General features: G+C 39.5%; 1 protein-coding gene across 2 annotated transcripts in view; it reads left to right on the top strand.

The window, feature by feature from the left end:
* The window catches only part of gabrb4 (gamma-aminobutyric acid type A receptor subunit beta4), a 128,761-nt gene that overhangs the window by 85,450 nt on the left and 23,834 nt on the right, over positions 1–19,477 (top strand). For both annotated transcript variants that reach the window (XM_060935261.1, XM_060935262.1), the window contains 2 exons: positions 8,444–8,664; positions 16,376–16,458. In XM_060935261.1, the coding sequence (XP_060791244.1) occupies positions 8,444–8,664; positions 16,376–16,458 (304 nt within the window). The remainder of the gene's footprint in view (positions 1–8,443; positions 8,665–16,375; positions 16,459–19,477) is intronic.

The raw sequence follows: 19,477 nt of genomic DNA, 5'->3' as shown, positions 1-19,477 counted from the left end.
GAATAAATGGACCAGTATTTATTAGCAGTGTAACAATGCAATGATTTGTCAACGATTGAAACAAATCAGTTCAATAACCATAAATCAGACTTTTAAACTGATCCCTAAAACTGTCCATCATTTAATCAGCTGATGAGATGATCTGCTTGTAATCTGATTCCTTTAACATAACCCTTCTTCATCTTCTATTTCATCTTCATTCACAAATTAAAGGCAGGCCGAGTCCAGATTCTGAACAAAGTTGTTCATTAAGCAGTCGGTGACTTTTAAATTAAATCATATTGCATCATAAATTTTATTTATTTTTCATGTATCTTCAATATTTAGTATTATAAGTAAAGTTTTTTTCAGACGAGGACATTTTCTTATCTTTTATAATTAGTATTACAAGTTTAACAATTAGTATTTCAGATTTTCAACATGAGTAGTGTCTGTATATTTACTGTAGCTTTTATATCAGTCAAACAGCCATATTTGTGGAAACTCTGATATTATTATTATTATTATTATTATTATTATTATTATTAGTGGCACGGTGGTGTAGTGGTTAGCGCTGTCGCCTCACAGCAAGAAGGTCCTGGGTTCGAGCCCCGTGGCCGTCGAGGGCCTTTCTGTGTGGAGTTTGCATGTTCTCCCCGTGTCCATGTGGGTTTCCTCCGGGTGCTCCGGTTTCCCCCAAAGACATGCAGGTTAGGTTAACTGGTGACTCTAAATTGACCGTAGGTGTGAATGTGAGTGTGAATGGTTGTCTGTGTCTATGTGTCAGCCCTGTGATGACCTGACGACTTGTCCAGGGTGAACCCCGCCTTTCGCCCGTAGTCAGCTGGGATAGGATCCAGCTTGCCTGCGACCCTGTAGAAGGATAAAGCGGCTACAGATAATGAGATGAGATTATTATTATTATAGCAGGTTCAGGGTTATCATCAGATATTACATGAATCTGATTGGTCAATTACAGCATTCTACAGTCTGGTATTTCTTTTTATTCTCTCCACATTCACTGGATATGAGAAATGGCATGCTCTGATTGGCTACTCTACTACTAGGATATCAGCTCATATACCATGAGTAGAGAAAAACAAAATGGTGGAGTGTGTTGCTGAATCAACCGAGGACAAAGTAAAAACTCTACTCGAAAACAACCCCCCCCCAAAAAAGGCAGCAAAATATGGAATGAAAGTATTTGATGGTAAGAACATATCTTTTTTAAATTTTTCAAGAATTATTATTATTATTATTATTGCATTTTTCACAAATTGCTCCTGTCATTTCGCCAGTTTATTTAATTTTCTAAGAGGAAATTATTTTGTCAGACGATTTGTATAAAGTTTTTATTTGTCGAATTTGCAAAAAATAAAAATAAAAATGCTCAGTTTCTCAAAATCCAGTGAATATGGATAGAATAAAACAGTTATTCCATTCAATCTCGTCGTACATGGATTATAGACAACTCGGTGCTATGCGCCTTGTCGGCTATCAGCTCATGTACGACTCATTTTCAGGGAAGAACTGCTAAATAACAGACTGTTGGTATGGGCCATGTCATTAGCAGAAGCAATAAGATCAATTTTATGTTAAATTATTGATTTCTTTAGTAAGTAGCCATGTAATCCGCAGGATAATCGACAGTAAGATGGTCATTATTGCAAAATAAACCCCTTCAGGGTGATTTAAGACCCTGCATCATCCTGTCAGGGTTTATTTCATGATAATGACCAGATCCCTTAAAGTCGAATAGTTGCCTTAAGAATTGACATCATGGATGGATGGATCATGTCGTGTCGTATTGTACCGTATCACGTGGAGGCATGAGAGTTACACGTAAGTGAGGAAGAATTACAAATGATGAAAGAAAATGCTGTTCCTAAAAGCACTAAAGATGCTACGAAGTTTGGTCTAAAACTATTCAAGGGGAAGGTGGAACTGTGATTTATTTTATCCATTTCAAAACAAAGTATTTTATGTGACTCGGCGCAGAGAAGTGACACAAGTCTGCGTCGCAAAGTTATTACATTTACATGAAGATTTTGAAGATTGAATTTTTTTTTATAATCACCTGTGTATTTATACTAAAACAGTTATCCACCTCAGGCTCAGTGAATATTGACTTCATCTCAGTTATTATTTAACAGTTATTCCACGAAATTGAGTTGTACATGAGCTGATAGATGACGAGGCACGTAGCCCTGAGTTGTCTATATTCCATGTACGATGAGATTCAGTGGAATAACTGTTTTATTCTCTCCACATTCACTGGATTTTGAAAAAATAAACTGAGCATTTTTATTTTTAGCAAATTAGATAAATAAATAAAAACTTTATACAAAATGTTCGACAAAATAATTTCCGCTTAGAATGTAAACAAACCAGTGAAATGACAGGAGCGATTTGTGAAAAATGTGAGAATAATAATTCTTGAAAAAAAAACATTCTTAGCATCAAATACTTTTATTCCATATTTTGTTGCTTTTTTGTATTTTGGGGGATTTTGTTTTCGAGTAGAGTTTTCATTTCGTCCTCGATTGGTTCAGCAACATGCTCCGCCATTTTGTTTTTCTCTACTCATGGTATATAAGCTGATATCCTAGTAGTAGAGTAGCCAATCAGAGCTTGCGATTGCTCATATCCAGTGAATGTGGAGAGAATAATCACCCATATTCACTTCACCTTCAGTAAATAATTGTTAAATATAAAATGCAATTGACATCCTTTTCTATCTGCTAATAATAAACTGTTGAATTTTTATAATCCTTTAATTAAGATGAACTTCACATATTACTCATAGAATCAAAAAGTTAAACAAATGCTTCTGCTAAATGTGCCACTATTTCCAGCTGCCAGTTTGTTCACATTACGTAAAGCACATCATTTGGTTCCCATTAGCTATTGTGTATAAATAGCCACCTTGTCATTCTGGGGCTCTTTTTATCTGCTTAGCGGAGCTGTTGTGGCCATGTGCAGGATGTTCAGACTGGATCATATCAGAGCAATCCATTGCCGTGATACCTGTACTGAATGCTAAGCGAGCCATCATTCTCTCTCTCTAAGAGCATTAGTATAGCATTTCCCCTTGTTCCCTTGTTCAAACCCCAGTGTGTTATACTTAGAGGTGTAATGTGGTGCCATTATCTGTATCTGTTTAGCACAACACAGATCTGTATCTCTTTTTTTAATAAAAACCCTACAACTATATGCCACTGGTTAAAAACCCATGGCTACTGGAATTAGAAGAAGTTGACTTTAGATTTTATTAAATGACTAATTAAATAAAATTTAATTAGTCATTAAATTAAATGACTTAGCATTTGCATCCTAAAAAATGTTTACTTTACTATTCAAAGACGACACGGACCTGTTTATGTCCCACTGAAACTTTGATGTCCTAGTAAGCTCCATGACTTATAAAATGTGCGGGGTAAATAAGTGGTTTTGAGCAAACAAACTGTCCCTAAATATCAAAAAAAAAAAAATTATGATCTTTGCAGGAAAAAGTAAACACTGTCAGAAAAACTGCAAAATATATATCAACAACTTACCAATCAATCAAGTTACATATACACGCTTGTTAGGTGTTTTAATAGACAAATAATTGACATGGAAAAATCATGTTGAGCTCATTAGCAAAAAGATATACAAGAATATAGGAATAATACGAAAGGTTAGATATTTACTATCACAAAAAATACTCATGATTCTATACTACACCTTGATTTACCCGTACCGAACATACTGTAATATTATATGGGCAAGCACTTATCCAACAACGCTAAAGCCTCTGCTCTTACTACAGAAACGCTTTATTAGGATCGCTTCAAATGTGTCATATACATTCCCTTCAGCAAATTTGTTTCATGATTTAAAAGTCTCATCTCATCTCATTATCTGTAGCTGCTTTATCCTGTTCTACAGGGTCACAGGCGAGCTGGATCCTATCCCAACTGACTACGGGCGAAAGGCGGGGTACACCCTGGACAAGTCGCCAGGTCATCACAGGGCTGACACATAGACACAGACAACCATTCACACTCACATTCACACCTACGCTCAATTTAGAGTCACCAGTTAACCTAACCTGCATGTCTTTGGACTGTGGGGGAAACCGGAGCACCCGGAGGAAACCCACGCGGACACGGGGAGAACGTGCAAACTCCGCACAGAAAGGCCCTCGCCGGCCACGGGGCTCGAACCCGGACCTTCTTGCTGTGAGGCGACAGCGCTAACCACTACACCACCGTGCCGCCCCTGATTTAAAAGTATTAACAATATATGACATTAACAACTTACAGATTAGCCTTTTTGTTCACAAAATCATCTGTGGAAGTTGATGTTTACCAGCACATTACAGAGATAGCATCACATTTAACTCCGAATCCACAAACACAACACAAGACAGTACAATAACTTAAGACCGATTCTAACCAAATCTAATCGGCGACAGTTTAATGTACAGAGGACCCTTTGTATGGAACAGTCTACAAAAACAATTACATCTCTGCCCCTTTTCAAGAAGCAACTGATAAAGGAAATCTTGAATAATCCAACGACAAAATTACACTGATCTGTCTTACCAAGTCCTTGTTATCAATTAATTGTTCATAATTGATGATGTTTTCATGTTTAATTTGATTTGTTCAGTCAGTTGATCTTTAGCTTATTCCTATCATTTTATTCAGTAAATCGGTCATTATTGTTATTTTACCATGTGTTCATATATTTGCTTGTAGCAAATTGTATGTTTGTTTTTCCTGGCTATCTATTGATCAATTACTTTAATTATTAACGTTTATTTATTTATTTTTATTTTATGCTTTATATAGGTTGACCCTAATATTGTCATTTCTATTTTAATAAGGGGAGACCCTTGAAAAATCATCAGGTTGCAGGCCTCCTCTGCATGTCTTGTATTTGTTATATTTTATTATGCCAATTTTGTTCTTATATGTGCAATAAACAATAAAAAAAATTGAAAAAAGAAGTTCTGAATAAACATTCAACAATCATAACTCTAACAATAAATAGCACTTTGCAGATTATTCACCTCCTGAAGTTCTAACATTCCTCAACCTCAGCTACATCACATCAGCGAGTTCATCATCACTCTCACCCAGACTTCCCGTAGAACTTTCTGGAAATCTCATGTGACTGCATAAGCGAGGAAGCTATCTCTTGGAAAACAATAATAGCCTATCTTTCCAAAATCAGGCTGCCATTAATTACAGTCGACAACGATAACCAACTAATAATATTTGATCAGATTTACGATCAGTAAATCACAGTGATCAGAATCAACTGTGAAACTGGTGCTACTGCGAGTCAAAATGGAGTCCTGTATGATTTTCCCAGGAAGATAATGATCAAGCATGATCTTTTAAGAACGACTAGAAACATAGTGCACAAGAAACGAGAGTCCAGTAGAGATACGGTTCGCTGACCTGGACAGGACGCTCTGGCTCTGTGGGTATTTTATTATCCAGATTTCATAGAAATATGATGAAATATGGTTTAATTTTGGAGTGCAGTGTTTAGTTCAGGATTCTGAAGCAAAGCACTGATGATAGGCAAGAAAAAGAGTATCGTGTTCTTCCTGTTCGTAAACGAGCGCTGTGAGTCGGAATGAAAGTAAAAATCTCACACTTGAACGACTTTTCCAGTTTTTGTGCACACCTCTAGTCTGAAGCAGACACCGTGTGAAACTTTAACCTCCTATTTATATTCGTTTAGAACACATTATCCATTCTATAATAATCGGAATAATACACTCACCGGCCACTTTATTAGGAACACCCCATATCTACTTGATGCAGTTCTCTAATCAGCCGATCCCTTGACAGCATAAAATCATGCAGATACAAATTAAGAGCCTCAGTTAAAGCTGGACGGCCTTTCGATTTCATAAAATCGGTGAAATTTAGTTCACTCTGAAATGTGGTGATTGTGATATCTGTTTATTTCTGTAATATCTCACAAAATATCAGGCCATTCTGTGGCTGGGAAGTTATTTAATTTGAGGGGATTAAAGCAAATAATGTGCATGAAATCGCTCGCTTGGCGCAGTCAAGCAGACAGAGGAAGTCCGTGTGCGCATGCGCAGGTTTACCTTCTTCTTCTTCTTCTTCTTCTTCTTCTTTCACATTTCATTCGCACACTCATGTCCTCCATTTTTCTCTCCTGTTTCAAATTTGTATCCCACAATGCCTTGCGTGAACAAGGAAAGCCCACCACGTGACGCATGACGTAGTATCTTGAATTGGGTCATGGTGAAGCCATGAGTTAAAGACGAAGAAGAAGAAGAAGCAGGAAAAAATAGCGGAGAATTTAGGGCCACATGACCTTAAATTCATTAATTGTTCTATTAGGCTAAAAGCTAATAAAATTGGAAGTCTGTGATTCAAATTCAGTAGCTTTCGGTCACTAAACAAAAATAATTGGGTGTCAGGGAAATTCTTTTTATGACCTATATTTGAAAAATATGAAGAGCAGTCTACCTTTAATGTTCACAGTGTTCAAACATCAGAATGGGAAAAAATTGTGATCGCAAACCGTGACTTTCTTTCACTGTGGTATGGGTGTTGGTTTGAGCCAGATGGACTGCTGGTTTGAGTATTTCAGAAACTGCTGATCTCCTTCCTGGGGTTTTCACACACAACAGTCTGTAGAGTTTACACAGAATGGTGCGGAAAACAAAAAACATCGAGTGAGTGAGTGAGTGAGCGACAGTTCTGTGGGTGGAAACAAACGCCTTGTTGATAAGAGAGGGTCAGAGGAAAATGGCCAGATTGGTTTGAGCTTTTTTTTTTTGCCAGGAAGGATATAGTAAATCATATAATCACTGTTTACAACTGTGGTGAGCAGAAAAGCATCTCAGCATGCAACAGCAGAAGAACACATTGGGTTCCACTCCTGCAGCCAAGAACAGGGATCTTAGAATCAAGTAGTACAAGTTGCTATTAAAGTGGCCAGGGAGAGTATATATAGTTTCACTTGTACAGTGAAGCATGACCTGTTACGTGACTTAGCCGAGACTCGTTTCATTAGCCAAGCCACACGTTTTCAGCATGCTTACGCTGTTTTATAAAATATGTTAATTCAGGTTTCGAGTCAGTGTCTTTATCTATTTAGCGATGTGTTATGCGATTAGTAAATCTGCATGGATGGTGTCCTTTAACTCTGAGATAAAACACAGCTAATTAGTACATGAGTAGATTCATTTATTCATCTTCTTTGTTCTGGTCAGGGTCACAATGGAACACTGGGCACAAAGCAGGGATGGGTATCTCTCTCTCTCTCTCTCTCTCTCTCTCTCTTACACACACACACACACACGCATATTCATGCTCAGAGGCAATTAAGAGAAGCTCGTCAACCTACTGTCTTGTTTTTAGGAGAAGAATCCCATTTAGACATGAGGAGAACCTGTAACACTCTCCACAAACAGTAACCAGAGATCCAGATTGAATCCTGGACTGAATCTTGGACTCTGGAGCTCTGAGGCATGAACGCTACCTGCTGTGCCACCATGCATCCCACACAAGTAGATTTGGGACGCAATTAAATTACAGTGGGTTCGATTCAGTTAAAAATGAAATGTCCTGGCTGTTTTTATTATCTCTCTCCATCCAAACATCCGTTCAGAGTCGAGACACTGATCTAAAACTGGTGTTCAATTTTTTTTTTCGAATCACCAAGACAGAAGAAGAAATACGCCGTCTCATACCTCTTCTTGAATGCCTGCTTGGCTCCAGTGGTACTCACAGATTCCCTTCTCTTCCTCATTTTCCTCAGATTCATTCAAAGTATTGTCTTAATTAGTGTTGATATGAAATAATGAGATCCTCAAGTTCTTGTTTAATTGATCATTTAACTTATTAACCAAAGTCTCAGTGGGACATCGCCGCACTCCTAAGTGGAGTCTTGTAAACTTTATTAAACGGATTAAAATTACATTTGCATTCAAATGGAACAAATACACGGGCCAATCTACAGTAGAAGCGGATAAATTAAAAGTCATTACACATTTCTGTTTTGGTGATATTAAGCTGAATTCAGAAATGTACATGCTTACTGAGGCGAAGACCCGATCAGGAGTTATACAGGACTGAAAATTAAACGTTGCTGTTTTCATTAAAGGCGAATTAGAACCAAGTTTGTGATTATAACCCGTTGCATCTTAAGGAGTCAGTGTCAAATAAAACATTTCATTTCAGCAGCTTGTTTTGATTGAGATGAGAATGAAATGAAATGTTGGCCTTAGTGGTTTAAGACGTTTGCTTTGTGCAAATGATTTTTATTCAGGATTCTATGCCTCTGAGAGAAGATGAACAGACTATTCAAGAACAAGAGACTCTGCCGTACTCTTTATTTTGTTTTGTTTTTTTGTAGCCTGGATTCATGATGTGAAGTGTTTTAAGATGGGATTTTTGTTCTTCCTGTCCCCTCTCCCCAGGACTACACCATCACTATGTATTTCCAGCAGAGCTGGCGGGACAAGAGACTGGCGTATGCAGAAATGGCACTCAATCTGACCCTCGACAACCGCGTGGCTGATCAGCTCTGGCTCCCCGACACCTACTTCCTGAACGACAAGAAGTCCTTCCTGCATGGGGTGACGGTCAAGAACCGTATGATCCGGCTCCACCCTGATGGCACGGTGCTGTACGGATTGAGGTAAATAACGCCAACTTCATCATTCCTGAGCATTTCATTATCATTTATATCATGGGGACCTTCTTCCTTTCTTTCATTCGTTCTTTCTTTCTTTTTTCTTTAAGCATATTTAAAAACTAAAGTTTGCAAGATGTATCTTAGATTCACAAATAGTGTAAAAATTGTATCCTGTAAAAAAAAACAACAACAGCAACATATTGTGCTATTAATTTAAGGTAGCGAGATAACTAACTGTAACAGCTTTTCATGCTGGAGCAATGTGGAACATTGCTAGTCCTCCCTGAGTTTTCAGTGGAGTATGATTCTGATTGTTTTGTTTGGAAGAGCTAATCAGTCTGCACAAAAGTTACTCCCTGATTTTGTGATTTCTCATTAATAAGTTGCTAATTAGACCGGTTAATGAACTTTCAGGAAAATCACTACTCCTCACGGAGTTTTCAATGGATTTTGATTCTGATTGTTTTGTTTTGAAGATCAAATTGTTCTTATGAAGAACAACTTCGCTAATTATAAACGAGTCTGGTTTCTCATGGTACAGACGTGTGAGCTACTGCGTCACTGACGCTCTGGTTCATTTTGCCAATTTAATTTTTTTTTTTTTTTTATCCAAAGCGACTTCCAATCGAAACAGGATACAACTGAGCACTTGAAGGGTTTAAGGATCTTGATCAAGGATCCAACCATGGTGGTGCTTGGTAGTGCTGGGATTTGAACTCATGACCTTCTGATTACAAGCTTGAACCACTGAGCCACGAATTCCCTCAAATTGCTCATGCTGATTTAAGCACCTCTACCGCTGAGTTAACTCGAACTAAAACATGAATTTCGGTGCTTTAATAAACCAAGGACTTTTTTTGTTTGTTTTAACGAGCATATACAATTACTGTGCATCAAATATATTACATTAATAGCATTTAGCAGACGCTCTTATCCAGAGCGATGTACAACATACCCAGAGCAGCCTGGGGAGCAGTTGGGGGTTTAGGTGCCTTGCTGAAGGGCACTTCAGCCATTCCTGCTGGTCCAGGGAATTGAACCAGCAACCTTTTAGTCCCAAAGCTGCTTCTCTAACCATTATTCTATGGCTTAATATATAGCAAGTTTACAAGGGATTCCTTTTGTGTTTGCCTAAAATAAAAGGCACAAAAACAATGCACAGTTTTGTTTCGTTTTTAGAATATTTACTCTTCTCACTCCAGTCTAAAATGTTAGATTTCCCAGGATGCATTGCTTTTTCAAGTATTTCGTTGTAAATCAACGCACTGCTCTAATCACCCACTGATTTACAGTCCAGCCCTGTAATGATAAAACGTAAAACACTTTGCTTTAAGATAAATTCTGTAAATGTACAGCGCACATATATATATATATATATATATATATATATATATATATATATATATATATATATATATATATAACAGACAGCTTGTAGAACAGCTTCGGAAAATTTTGGTCACGAGCACAAGCTGAAGGTTCCTTTTTGGCACTGAAATACATTTCACAGTTACGAGTGACAGGTTGCCATGTCTGTGGAAAGCTTTCCATTTCTGGGCTGTGTTATTTGGGATCTGTGAGCTGTTCACAGCATAGCCAGGCCTTATTGAAGAGAAGGTGATAATGGCATTAGGTGGAGAAAGACAGAACATTCGTACGCTTAAGACTGTCCTTTTGAGGTTTGATGTCATGAACCAGAAACATCACAGGATTAATAATAATAGAAAAAATATCAGAACTAAGAGAAATAAGTTATCTAATGAAAAGCTAATTAAGTAATTAATTACAAATTACTTAATTTTCTTGTACATATTTGACACAACTAAGCTGAAAATGTTCAACATCTGAGGAACAAATTTTTGAACAATGATGTTCACTGTCCAAGTGATCCATGCTGAAGTGAACATGTGAACACCACCTCCATTATTAACAGAAAAATAATATTAGCTTGCTTGATAACTTAGCTGAATGCTGTTGTATTTTTCAGCAGCTTACTAGGTTTGTTAGCTGGCTAGCTCATATTAAGCTAGCTCTGCCAAGGAGGTTATGTTTTCAGTGTAGTTCGTCTGTCTGGCTTTAAGCAGGATTGTGCAAAATCTATCAAACTGAATTCCATGAAACTTGGAGGAAGGGTGTAGCATAGGCCAAGGAAAAACCATTTAAATTTTGGAGCAGATTGAATTAGTTTAACTTTCACTAAAATTGCGAAATATGGCATTTGGTCTTGGCGGAAGTCTGCGCTCAGTAAAGTTAAATAGTGAAAAAACACAGTCAGTGTAGAAATACGATGTCTCCGGATCACAATCCCTGTGCACAGCTACTAAATACATACATATGTGGGCACGTAATTCTAATAGTTTTGGAAATATACTGTATCCAGGCATATAAAGTGGTTGGGGATATCATAAAAGAGTCCTTGGTGGAGGTCTGCGCTTTCCGACTGCCCTTCTAATTCATATGTGTTTTTGTTTACCTTATAGCATTGTCATGTCGGTCTCTTCAGAATATTTATCCCTCACAGTAGTTGAGGGAATCACACAAGATGTCAGTTTTGCTTTATCCAGTTTAACATTTCTGAAATATTTGGATGAAAAGATACCTTAACTATTCAACACCCCTATCGAAGCCCAAACATTAGCTGGATCCAGTGTTGTTCCTCCACAGATAAAAAAGATAGAGCAGTGGAAAAAAAAATCCAGAACAGGACGCTTCGGGTGCATTTGGCCATGCATTAACCCGGAGCCACCTCGATCTCAGCCAAGGCAGGACACTGTAAGCATCCCACTCAATCGTGCTATCAATAATGAAAGATGACAAACTATTTCCTCTTTCTGGAAGACTCAGGCACAGGTGCTTTCAGGAAGGAGGAGGAATGAGGCTAGGGCTTTTTTTTCTTTCCTCAATGAGATCTCAGTACATGGATGAAAATACAAGCGTGCGTTCGAGAATGGATGGAAGTGAAAACACTGTTTGCCCAAGCAAACAAGGCAGGACCAGCATTCCAAATGCATTATGCAGACAGTGTATTATTTATTTATTACATGCAAATATAAGTGTCTATTTATACATAATGCCATGCTGGAATTTGTAAGGAGATCTTTACGAGATATTCTGGGCACAGCTTATAAATGTGCATTTACAATTAGTGCGCCATTGGTGGAATTTCCATAGACACGATGATTTCTGAGAACACTGACCGCTCTATTAGATGCAGAATATTTATAGATTGGATGTCTTTAATGGTGGATGTGCTCCTTTGTTTGAATTTTGAAGAATTCATAGTGGGAAAGAATTCAAGAAGAAAAAGGAAAACATGAAAGCAGAAAGGAGGAGAAAACAGGCTGCTCATGCCAGAGTTAGAGATATTAAATATATATGTATATATGGGGTTTTACTAATGTTGTTTGTTTCTTGGTTACACAGAGCAGTCACATTGAGAAATGTTTCAGAGCTAAAAACAAACGCAACTGGAAACGTTAATTATAGCACGCTCACAGATAAATGCACAGAAGCTACTGTAATGGCTACGTTACTACGTTACGCCAATGCTCTATTACCTAATTTAAGTCCACAATTGGCAAGTGTGGTATTTGCACTTGTCACAGTCATTGTCGTTGTCTGCAGGGAATAAAACGCAGCTACATGTTCTGATATATGTTTTCCATGACCACACAAGGCTTCCCATGCAATCTTCCAAGTAATGGAAATATAAATAACCAGATTAAACCAAACTGAGAACTTTGCAACAACTGACATAACACGACATAACACCCTGAGCATTCTTTCACCAGCATCACATGCAGTTCGTATCATTTTTAATGCCCACGCTCACTGACACTGATCTGTACACTCTTGATTAAAGATACTGTTCTCAGTATGAGGAGCACACAACAGCAATCAACATAAACAGAGCTATTATTTACCTCTGCCATGTTTGTTGTGTTTTTACCTCCATTTGTTTGTTTGTTTGTTCCCAACATAACTCAAAAAGTAGCGAACAGTAGTATTGTAGTCAAGACCACCTAAACCAAGACCAAGTCATTACCAAGACCAGAGTGTTTCAAGACTGAGACTTTGAGGGGGTTGAGATCAAGTCAAGACCAAGACAGGGCGAGACTGAGTCAAGACTAGTACCAGAACCAGATCAGTGGGTGTGAAAGGGTGGGGGAGGGATGACAGCCGTTAACAGGAAGAAAAATTTCAAAATTAGCAATGAGTCACATTATTGGCCGCATTTAAAGCAGGAAGTTTTCCATCCAATCACAGTACCAATCTCATCTCATTATATCTAGCCGCTTTATCTTTCTACAGGGTCGCAGGCAAGCTGGAGCCTATCCCAGCTGACTATGGGCGAAAGGCGGGGTTCACCCTGGACAAGTCGCCAGGTCATCACAGGGCTGACACATAGACACAGACAACCATTCACACTCACATTCACACCTACGCTCAATTTAGAGTCACCAGTTAACCTAACCTGCATGTCTTTGGACTGTGGGGGAAACTGGAGCACCCGGAGGAAACCCACGCGGACACGGGGAGAACATGCAAACTCCACACAGAAAGGCCCTCACCGGCCCCGGGGCTCGAACCCAGGACCTTCTTGCTGTGAGGCGACAGCGCTAACCACTACACCACCGTGCCGCCCCCACAGTAACGATGTTAACAAATAAATCAGACAATGCACAGGCAGTTTAGTGAAATCCCCACAGTTGTGGTCTTGACTGGGCTTGAAATAAAATCCCAAGTCCTCTATGTCCAAGACCGAGTAAAAATGCGGTTGAGACCAAGACGTTCAAAAAAAGTGGTCTTGAGACCGGTCTCGAGTTCAACAACACGAGTGAACAGATTTTGATTCAGTTTTGAGGGAAGATGAGCCATGGACCAAGGAACAATTGACTTGATTAAATTTTGATGCAAATCTGAATATGTATGTAAACATAGTAAACATCTGGATATTCTGATACGTGGCTTGGCAGAGTCCTACATGCTACAGAGTTCCCTTCTAGTTGTAAAATATTCCTTGCCTTTCGTCCTTGATTGCTTGATAGTGAGCAAAAGCATGGGGAAGCCATGGCCTAAAGGCTCAACAAGCAGCTTTGGGACTGTAAGGTTGCCGGTTTAATTCCCTGGACCAGCAGGAATGGCTGAAGAGCCCTTGAGCAAGGCACCTAACCCCCGACTGCTCCCCAGGCTGCTCTGGGTGTGTTGTCTGGATAAGAGTGTCTGCTAAATGCTGTTAATGTAATGTACTTGGTCTAGGGGAAAAAAAGCAAACCCAAAATGCTATAGCTGTATCCCTACTCAACAATTTTGTAGACTCCTTTACATTAAAAAAAAACAACCTCTAAACATGCAGAACATGAAATCGGATTTTGAAGAAACATCACAGTTCTGAGTATTTCAACATCAAGAGCTGAGACAACACTGAAGGTCCAGACTGGGGAGACGGAGATGGAGAGGCTGATGAGACTGGGGTCTCCAGCTGCAATATTAATGGACAAACATGATGATATCTCGGAGCAAGTGGAGGAATTAATGGAGTGTTAAATGCTGACTTAATATGTCTCCTGATGGAGCAGGCTGAGGACGGGTTTACCAATCAGCTGCTGCCAAGCTTCCAGATTAATCTCAAGGTGTCTAAGGGCAGATGTGAAGAGAACTAAACATGGATATGGGAAATAATTTCAAAGTAGATTTCCAATTAAAATAAAATTTGGTTTTATTTATAGACCACTTTTAACTACAGACAATGTCACATGCATCTTTAGAGAGCTAATGATCAGGCAAGGAAATATCTCCAGAGATGGTACGAGGTATAAACTTTTAGAGTTACGGTACATTAATGTACAACATGTCTGCACAATTACATCCTTTAAAACACAAACTTGCAAAAGGAAGCATATTTAATGTTGATTTGGGCGATGTCAAAATTGTCTCATGTGCTCGCGTGTCTCCAGAATGCCCTAGATTTTCTCATCGCTGATATAACACCAACTCTTTACTGGAGCACCACTCAGGGACCGACCCAAAATGGCTCGAGGGCCATTCAGCCGTCTCAGACAACGCAAGCCGAACACGAGCCCTGAAGCCATGAGCATTCCACGTTTCTCAGATTCCCCTCCGAGGAGCTGCAGACCCACTTCCTCTCTGCTCTTTGGCTCTTAAGATTGGATTCTTTACATGAACTAAGTGAACGAAGAGAAAACAGAATCACACAGCCTTGTTGTTCCAATCCGGTTCTTTTTCAGAAGATTAGCAGAAACATTGAGAACAGAACCAAACAGGAACCAAACACAAGATTTGAAAGGTATTTTTTCCCCATAGATATTCTGATATTCTGCCTTGATGATTTGTCATCAACGAGACTTCTAGGACACTTATTTGTTTAGCCTCTTATTAGATTAGTGCTAGGACATTTCAGCTCATCCAGACGGAGATTAAGCCAGTGCTCAACTAAATTACAATCAATCGGGAACCTTTTAGGCTGGGACTAGGGTTCATTTATATCCAGATTCACCCAGTAAATTTCTGCATTTACTAACTCAGTGTTAAGCTAAAGATAATGCTGAGTGTTCATTTATCTTTTTCTCTCTTGGTAGCAGAGACTGGATTATGGTTGTGACAGTGCTATGTGTGTTTATTCTTGTTCTATTCTCCTCCTTACACACACAAGCTCACTGTACCTATCCGAGAACATATTTACGCGTGTGACATGGCAAAGCGATGAGTTGAAACTGAATTACTTTTTTCCTCCCGTCGAAAACAGCAGGAGCTGCCATGATTTAACATCGCCAATGTAATTAGGAAAATGCGTCGCGGCAGTAAATATCTCTGTGAAGCGCCATCGACTCCCACGCAGCTCATTAGCAAAGCGTGATGCCGCTGCTCCGCCTGGGCCGCTGCACTTCCTCCAGCTGCTCTCTTGTGTGCATGCATGACGTAAAACGTGCATTTTGTCCTTTGTGACAAAATGTAGGATGTTGAAAAAAATATCATTGAACTGTCTTTACAGTAGCTTTAGTGTACTGTGGCTGTCTTGTTCTTTTATAAGAATAAGGGTTTGTAAGAAAGTGAATGCAGTAAAGACTGGTATTACAGATGCATCACAAATGTCATGCTTTTTTAAAAAGTATTTATTTAGGACAAATAATCTTATCCAGTCTATATGGCGATAGTGGTATGATGATGCTCATATAGCTACGCCTGTGTAACAGAGAATGAATGATACTGTATATAAACAGCGCAATAGAAGAACTGATGATTACAAAATGTCCTTAAAGGAAAACACTAAACAGCACAAGATGTTACTGCAGAGACAACATGCTGCTAAACAAGCCAGGTTTGCAGTGAACAGCATCCACGCTCTCTCTCTCTCTCTCTCTCTCTCTCTTGCCTTCTGTCGTTCTCTCGATCTTTTTCTCTCGCTTTCCCATCAGACTCCATACAGCACTCGTCAACCAAAGACTGCATCCCCCTCCTTCCCCTCCTCCCTTATTCTTTCTCTTGGCTGCCAAACATCACTCAGAGATTCAAATGGCACAGTCAAGGCTAAGCTACGATTTCCTAAAGGTTACCAAGGTAACGGTGGCTCTCATTCTCTCTCTCTCTCTCTCTCTCTCTCTCTCTCTCTATCTCTCTCTCTCTATCTCTGTTCCTGCCCCTCCCTCCTTCACTCCCACTCCTCCTTGTGCTCCTGCTTTTTCTTTTCACCCAGAATAACCACAACGGCTGCATGCATGATGGACCTGAGGAGATACCCCCTGGACGAACAGAACTGTACCCTGGAGATTGAGAGCTGTAAGTGGACACAAAAACACAGATCCACAAGAACACTGTTGCCCCATATGGAATATACAGTGGTGCTTGAAAGTTTGTGAACCCTTTAGAATTTTCTATATTTCTGGATAAATATGACCTAAAACATCATCAGATTTTCACACAAGTCCTAAAAGTAGATAAAGAGAACCCAGTTAAACAAATTAGGCAAAAATATTACACTTGGTCATTTATTTATTGAGGAAAATGATCCAATATTACATATCTGTGAGTGGCAAAAGTATGTGAACCTTTGCTTTCAGTACCTGGTGTGACCCCCTTGTGCAGCAATAACTGGAACTAAACGTTTGCGGTAACTGTTGATCAGTCCTGCACACCGGCTTGGAGGAATTTTAGCCCGTTCCTCCATACAGAACAGCTTCAACTCTGGGATGTTGGTGGGTTTCCTCACATGAACCGCTCGCTTTAGGTCCTTCCACGACATTTCAATTGGATTAAGGTCAGGACTTTGACTTGGCCATTCCAAAACATTAACTTTATTCTTCTTTAACCATTCTTTGGTCGAATGACTTGTGTGCTTTGGGTCGTTGTCTTGAGATTCAGATTCACCTTCTCTTGAGATTCAGTTCATGGACAGATGTCCTGACATTTTCCTTTAGAATTCACTGGTATAATTCAGAATTCATTGTTCCATCAATGATGGCAAGCCATCCTGGCCCAGATGCAGCAAAACAGGCCCAAACCACGATACTACCACCACCATGTTTCTCAGATGGGATAAGGTTCTTATACTGGAATGCAGTGTTTTCCTTTCTCCAAACATAACTCTTCTTATTTAAACCAAAAAGTTCTATTTTGGTCTCATCCGTCCACAAAGCATTTTTCCAATAGCCTTCCAATAGTCCATGTGATCTTTAGCAAACTGCAGATGAGCAGCAATGTTGTTTTTGGAGAGCAGTGGCTTTCTCCTTGCAACCCTGCCATGCACACCATTGTTGTTCAGTGTTCTCCTGATGGTGGACTCATGAACATTAACATTAGCCAATGTGAGAGAGGCCTTCAGTTGCTTAGAAGTTACCCTGGGGTCCTTTGTGACCTTGCTGACTATTACACACCTTGCTCTTGGAGTGATCTTTGTTGGTTGACCACTCCTGGGGAGGGTAACAATGGTCTTGAATTTCCTCCATTTGTCCACAATCTGTCTGACTGTGGATTGGTGGAGTCCAAACTCTTTAGAGATGGTTTTGTAACCTTTTCCAGCCTGATGAGCATCAACAATGCTTTTGCTGAGGTCCTCAGAAATCTCCTTTGTTCGTGCCTTGATACACTTCCACAAATGTGTTGTGAAGATCAGACTTTGATAGATCCCTGTTCTTTAAATAAAACAGGGTGCCCACTCACACCTGATTGTCATCCCATTGATTGAAAACACCTGACTCTAATTTCACCTTCAAATTAACTGCTAATCCTAGAGTTTCACATACTTTTGCCACTCACAGATATGTAATATTGGATCATTTTCCTCAATAAATAAATGACCAAGTATAATATTTTTGTCTTATTTGTTTAACTGGGTTCTCTTTGTCTGCTTTTAAGACTTGTGTGAAAATCTGATGATGTTTTAAGTCATATTTTTGCAGAAATATAGAAAATTCTAAAGGGTTCACAAACTTTCAAGCACCACTGTATATGCGATCTTCAGCATGTACTGGTACTGCAGCATTTTCACTCCAAACACAGCCATATGTCAATGATGGGCTACATCTATGGAATACTGCACATGATCTTATAAAAAAATAGTTTATAATAAAATATCTTTCCCGTTGTACATATTTCCGTGTGAAACCAAAAGAAATAACTGTGACTGAATTTAGGTTCAGCCTCAGTACAGCAGGTATAACAGTCTGGCAAGCAATAATCAGTCATGACAAAAATATAGACCATTGTAGAAAGTGACGTTGGTGAGATTTTTGTTTCACTCATTAAACTCAGATACTGTCCACAGGGGTGATTAAAGGTGCATTAATCGAGGTGGGGGTTAACACTGTCACCTCACAGCAAGAAGGTCCTGGGTTCGAGCCCAGCGGCTGACGGCGAGGGCCTTTCTGTGTGGAGTTTGCATGTTCTCCCCGTGTCCGCGTGGGTTTCCTCCGGGTGCTCCGGTTTCCCCCACAGTCCAAAGACATGCAGGTTAGGTTAACTGGTGACTCTAAATTGAGCGTAGGTGTGAATGTGAGTGTGAATGGTTGTCTGTGTCTATGTGTCAGCCCTGTGATGACCTGGCGACTTGTCCAGGGTGAACCCCGCCTTTCGCCCGTAGTCAGCTGGGATAGGCTCCAGCTTGCCTACGACCCTGTAGAACAGGGTAAGCGGCTCCAGATAATGGATGGATGGATGGATGGATGGGTGGATAGTCGAGGTGGGCGCTCTAATGGTTAAGAAATTAAGTACAACAACATTGGAAGGGTTGTTTGTTTGTTTGTTTTTAACTTGTACACAATATACACAAAACCACACCCAGAACCTTCACTGACCAGTGAATGTGTCATGCCATGAACATTTTACCCTGATATTTTTCATCCTGGTGATATTTTTTTAATCCCTCATATGTTCAACCACATTACAGCTGCATTATAACACTATCCTGTTTTTTCCTTGTAGTGAGTTCTCGTGGGTTCTTCAGATGAGCACCAGCAACAATGTTGACTTGATAACATTATTAACTGCAGGGGATTTTGCTAGCATTACATACAGTGGATATAAAAAGTGTACACACCCCGTTAAAATGATAGGTTTTTCTGATGTAAAAAAATGAGACCATGATAAATAATTTCAAAACTTTTCCCACTTTTAATGTGACCTGTACAATTCAACTGAAAAACAAACAAATCCTCTACCTGCTACACCGAGCCCACTCGCATCTGGATAAGGGAAATGGCACAGTGAGGATTCTCTTCTTGGACTTTTTGAGTGCCTTCAGCACCATCCAGCCCCTTTTGCTTCAGGACAAACTGAACAGGATGCAAGTGGACCCCTGCCT

Source organism: Neoarius graeffei, chromosome 12, assembly GCF_027579695.1.
Source record: "Neoarius graeffei isolate fNeoGra1 chromosome 12, fNeoGra1.pri, whole genome shotgun sequence".
Classification (NCBI taxonomy): domain Eukaryota; kingdom Metazoa; phylum Chordata; class Actinopteri; order Siluriformes; family Ariidae; genus Neoarius; species Neoarius graeffei.
This window is presented reverse-complemented; position numbering and strand designations above follow the sequence as displayed.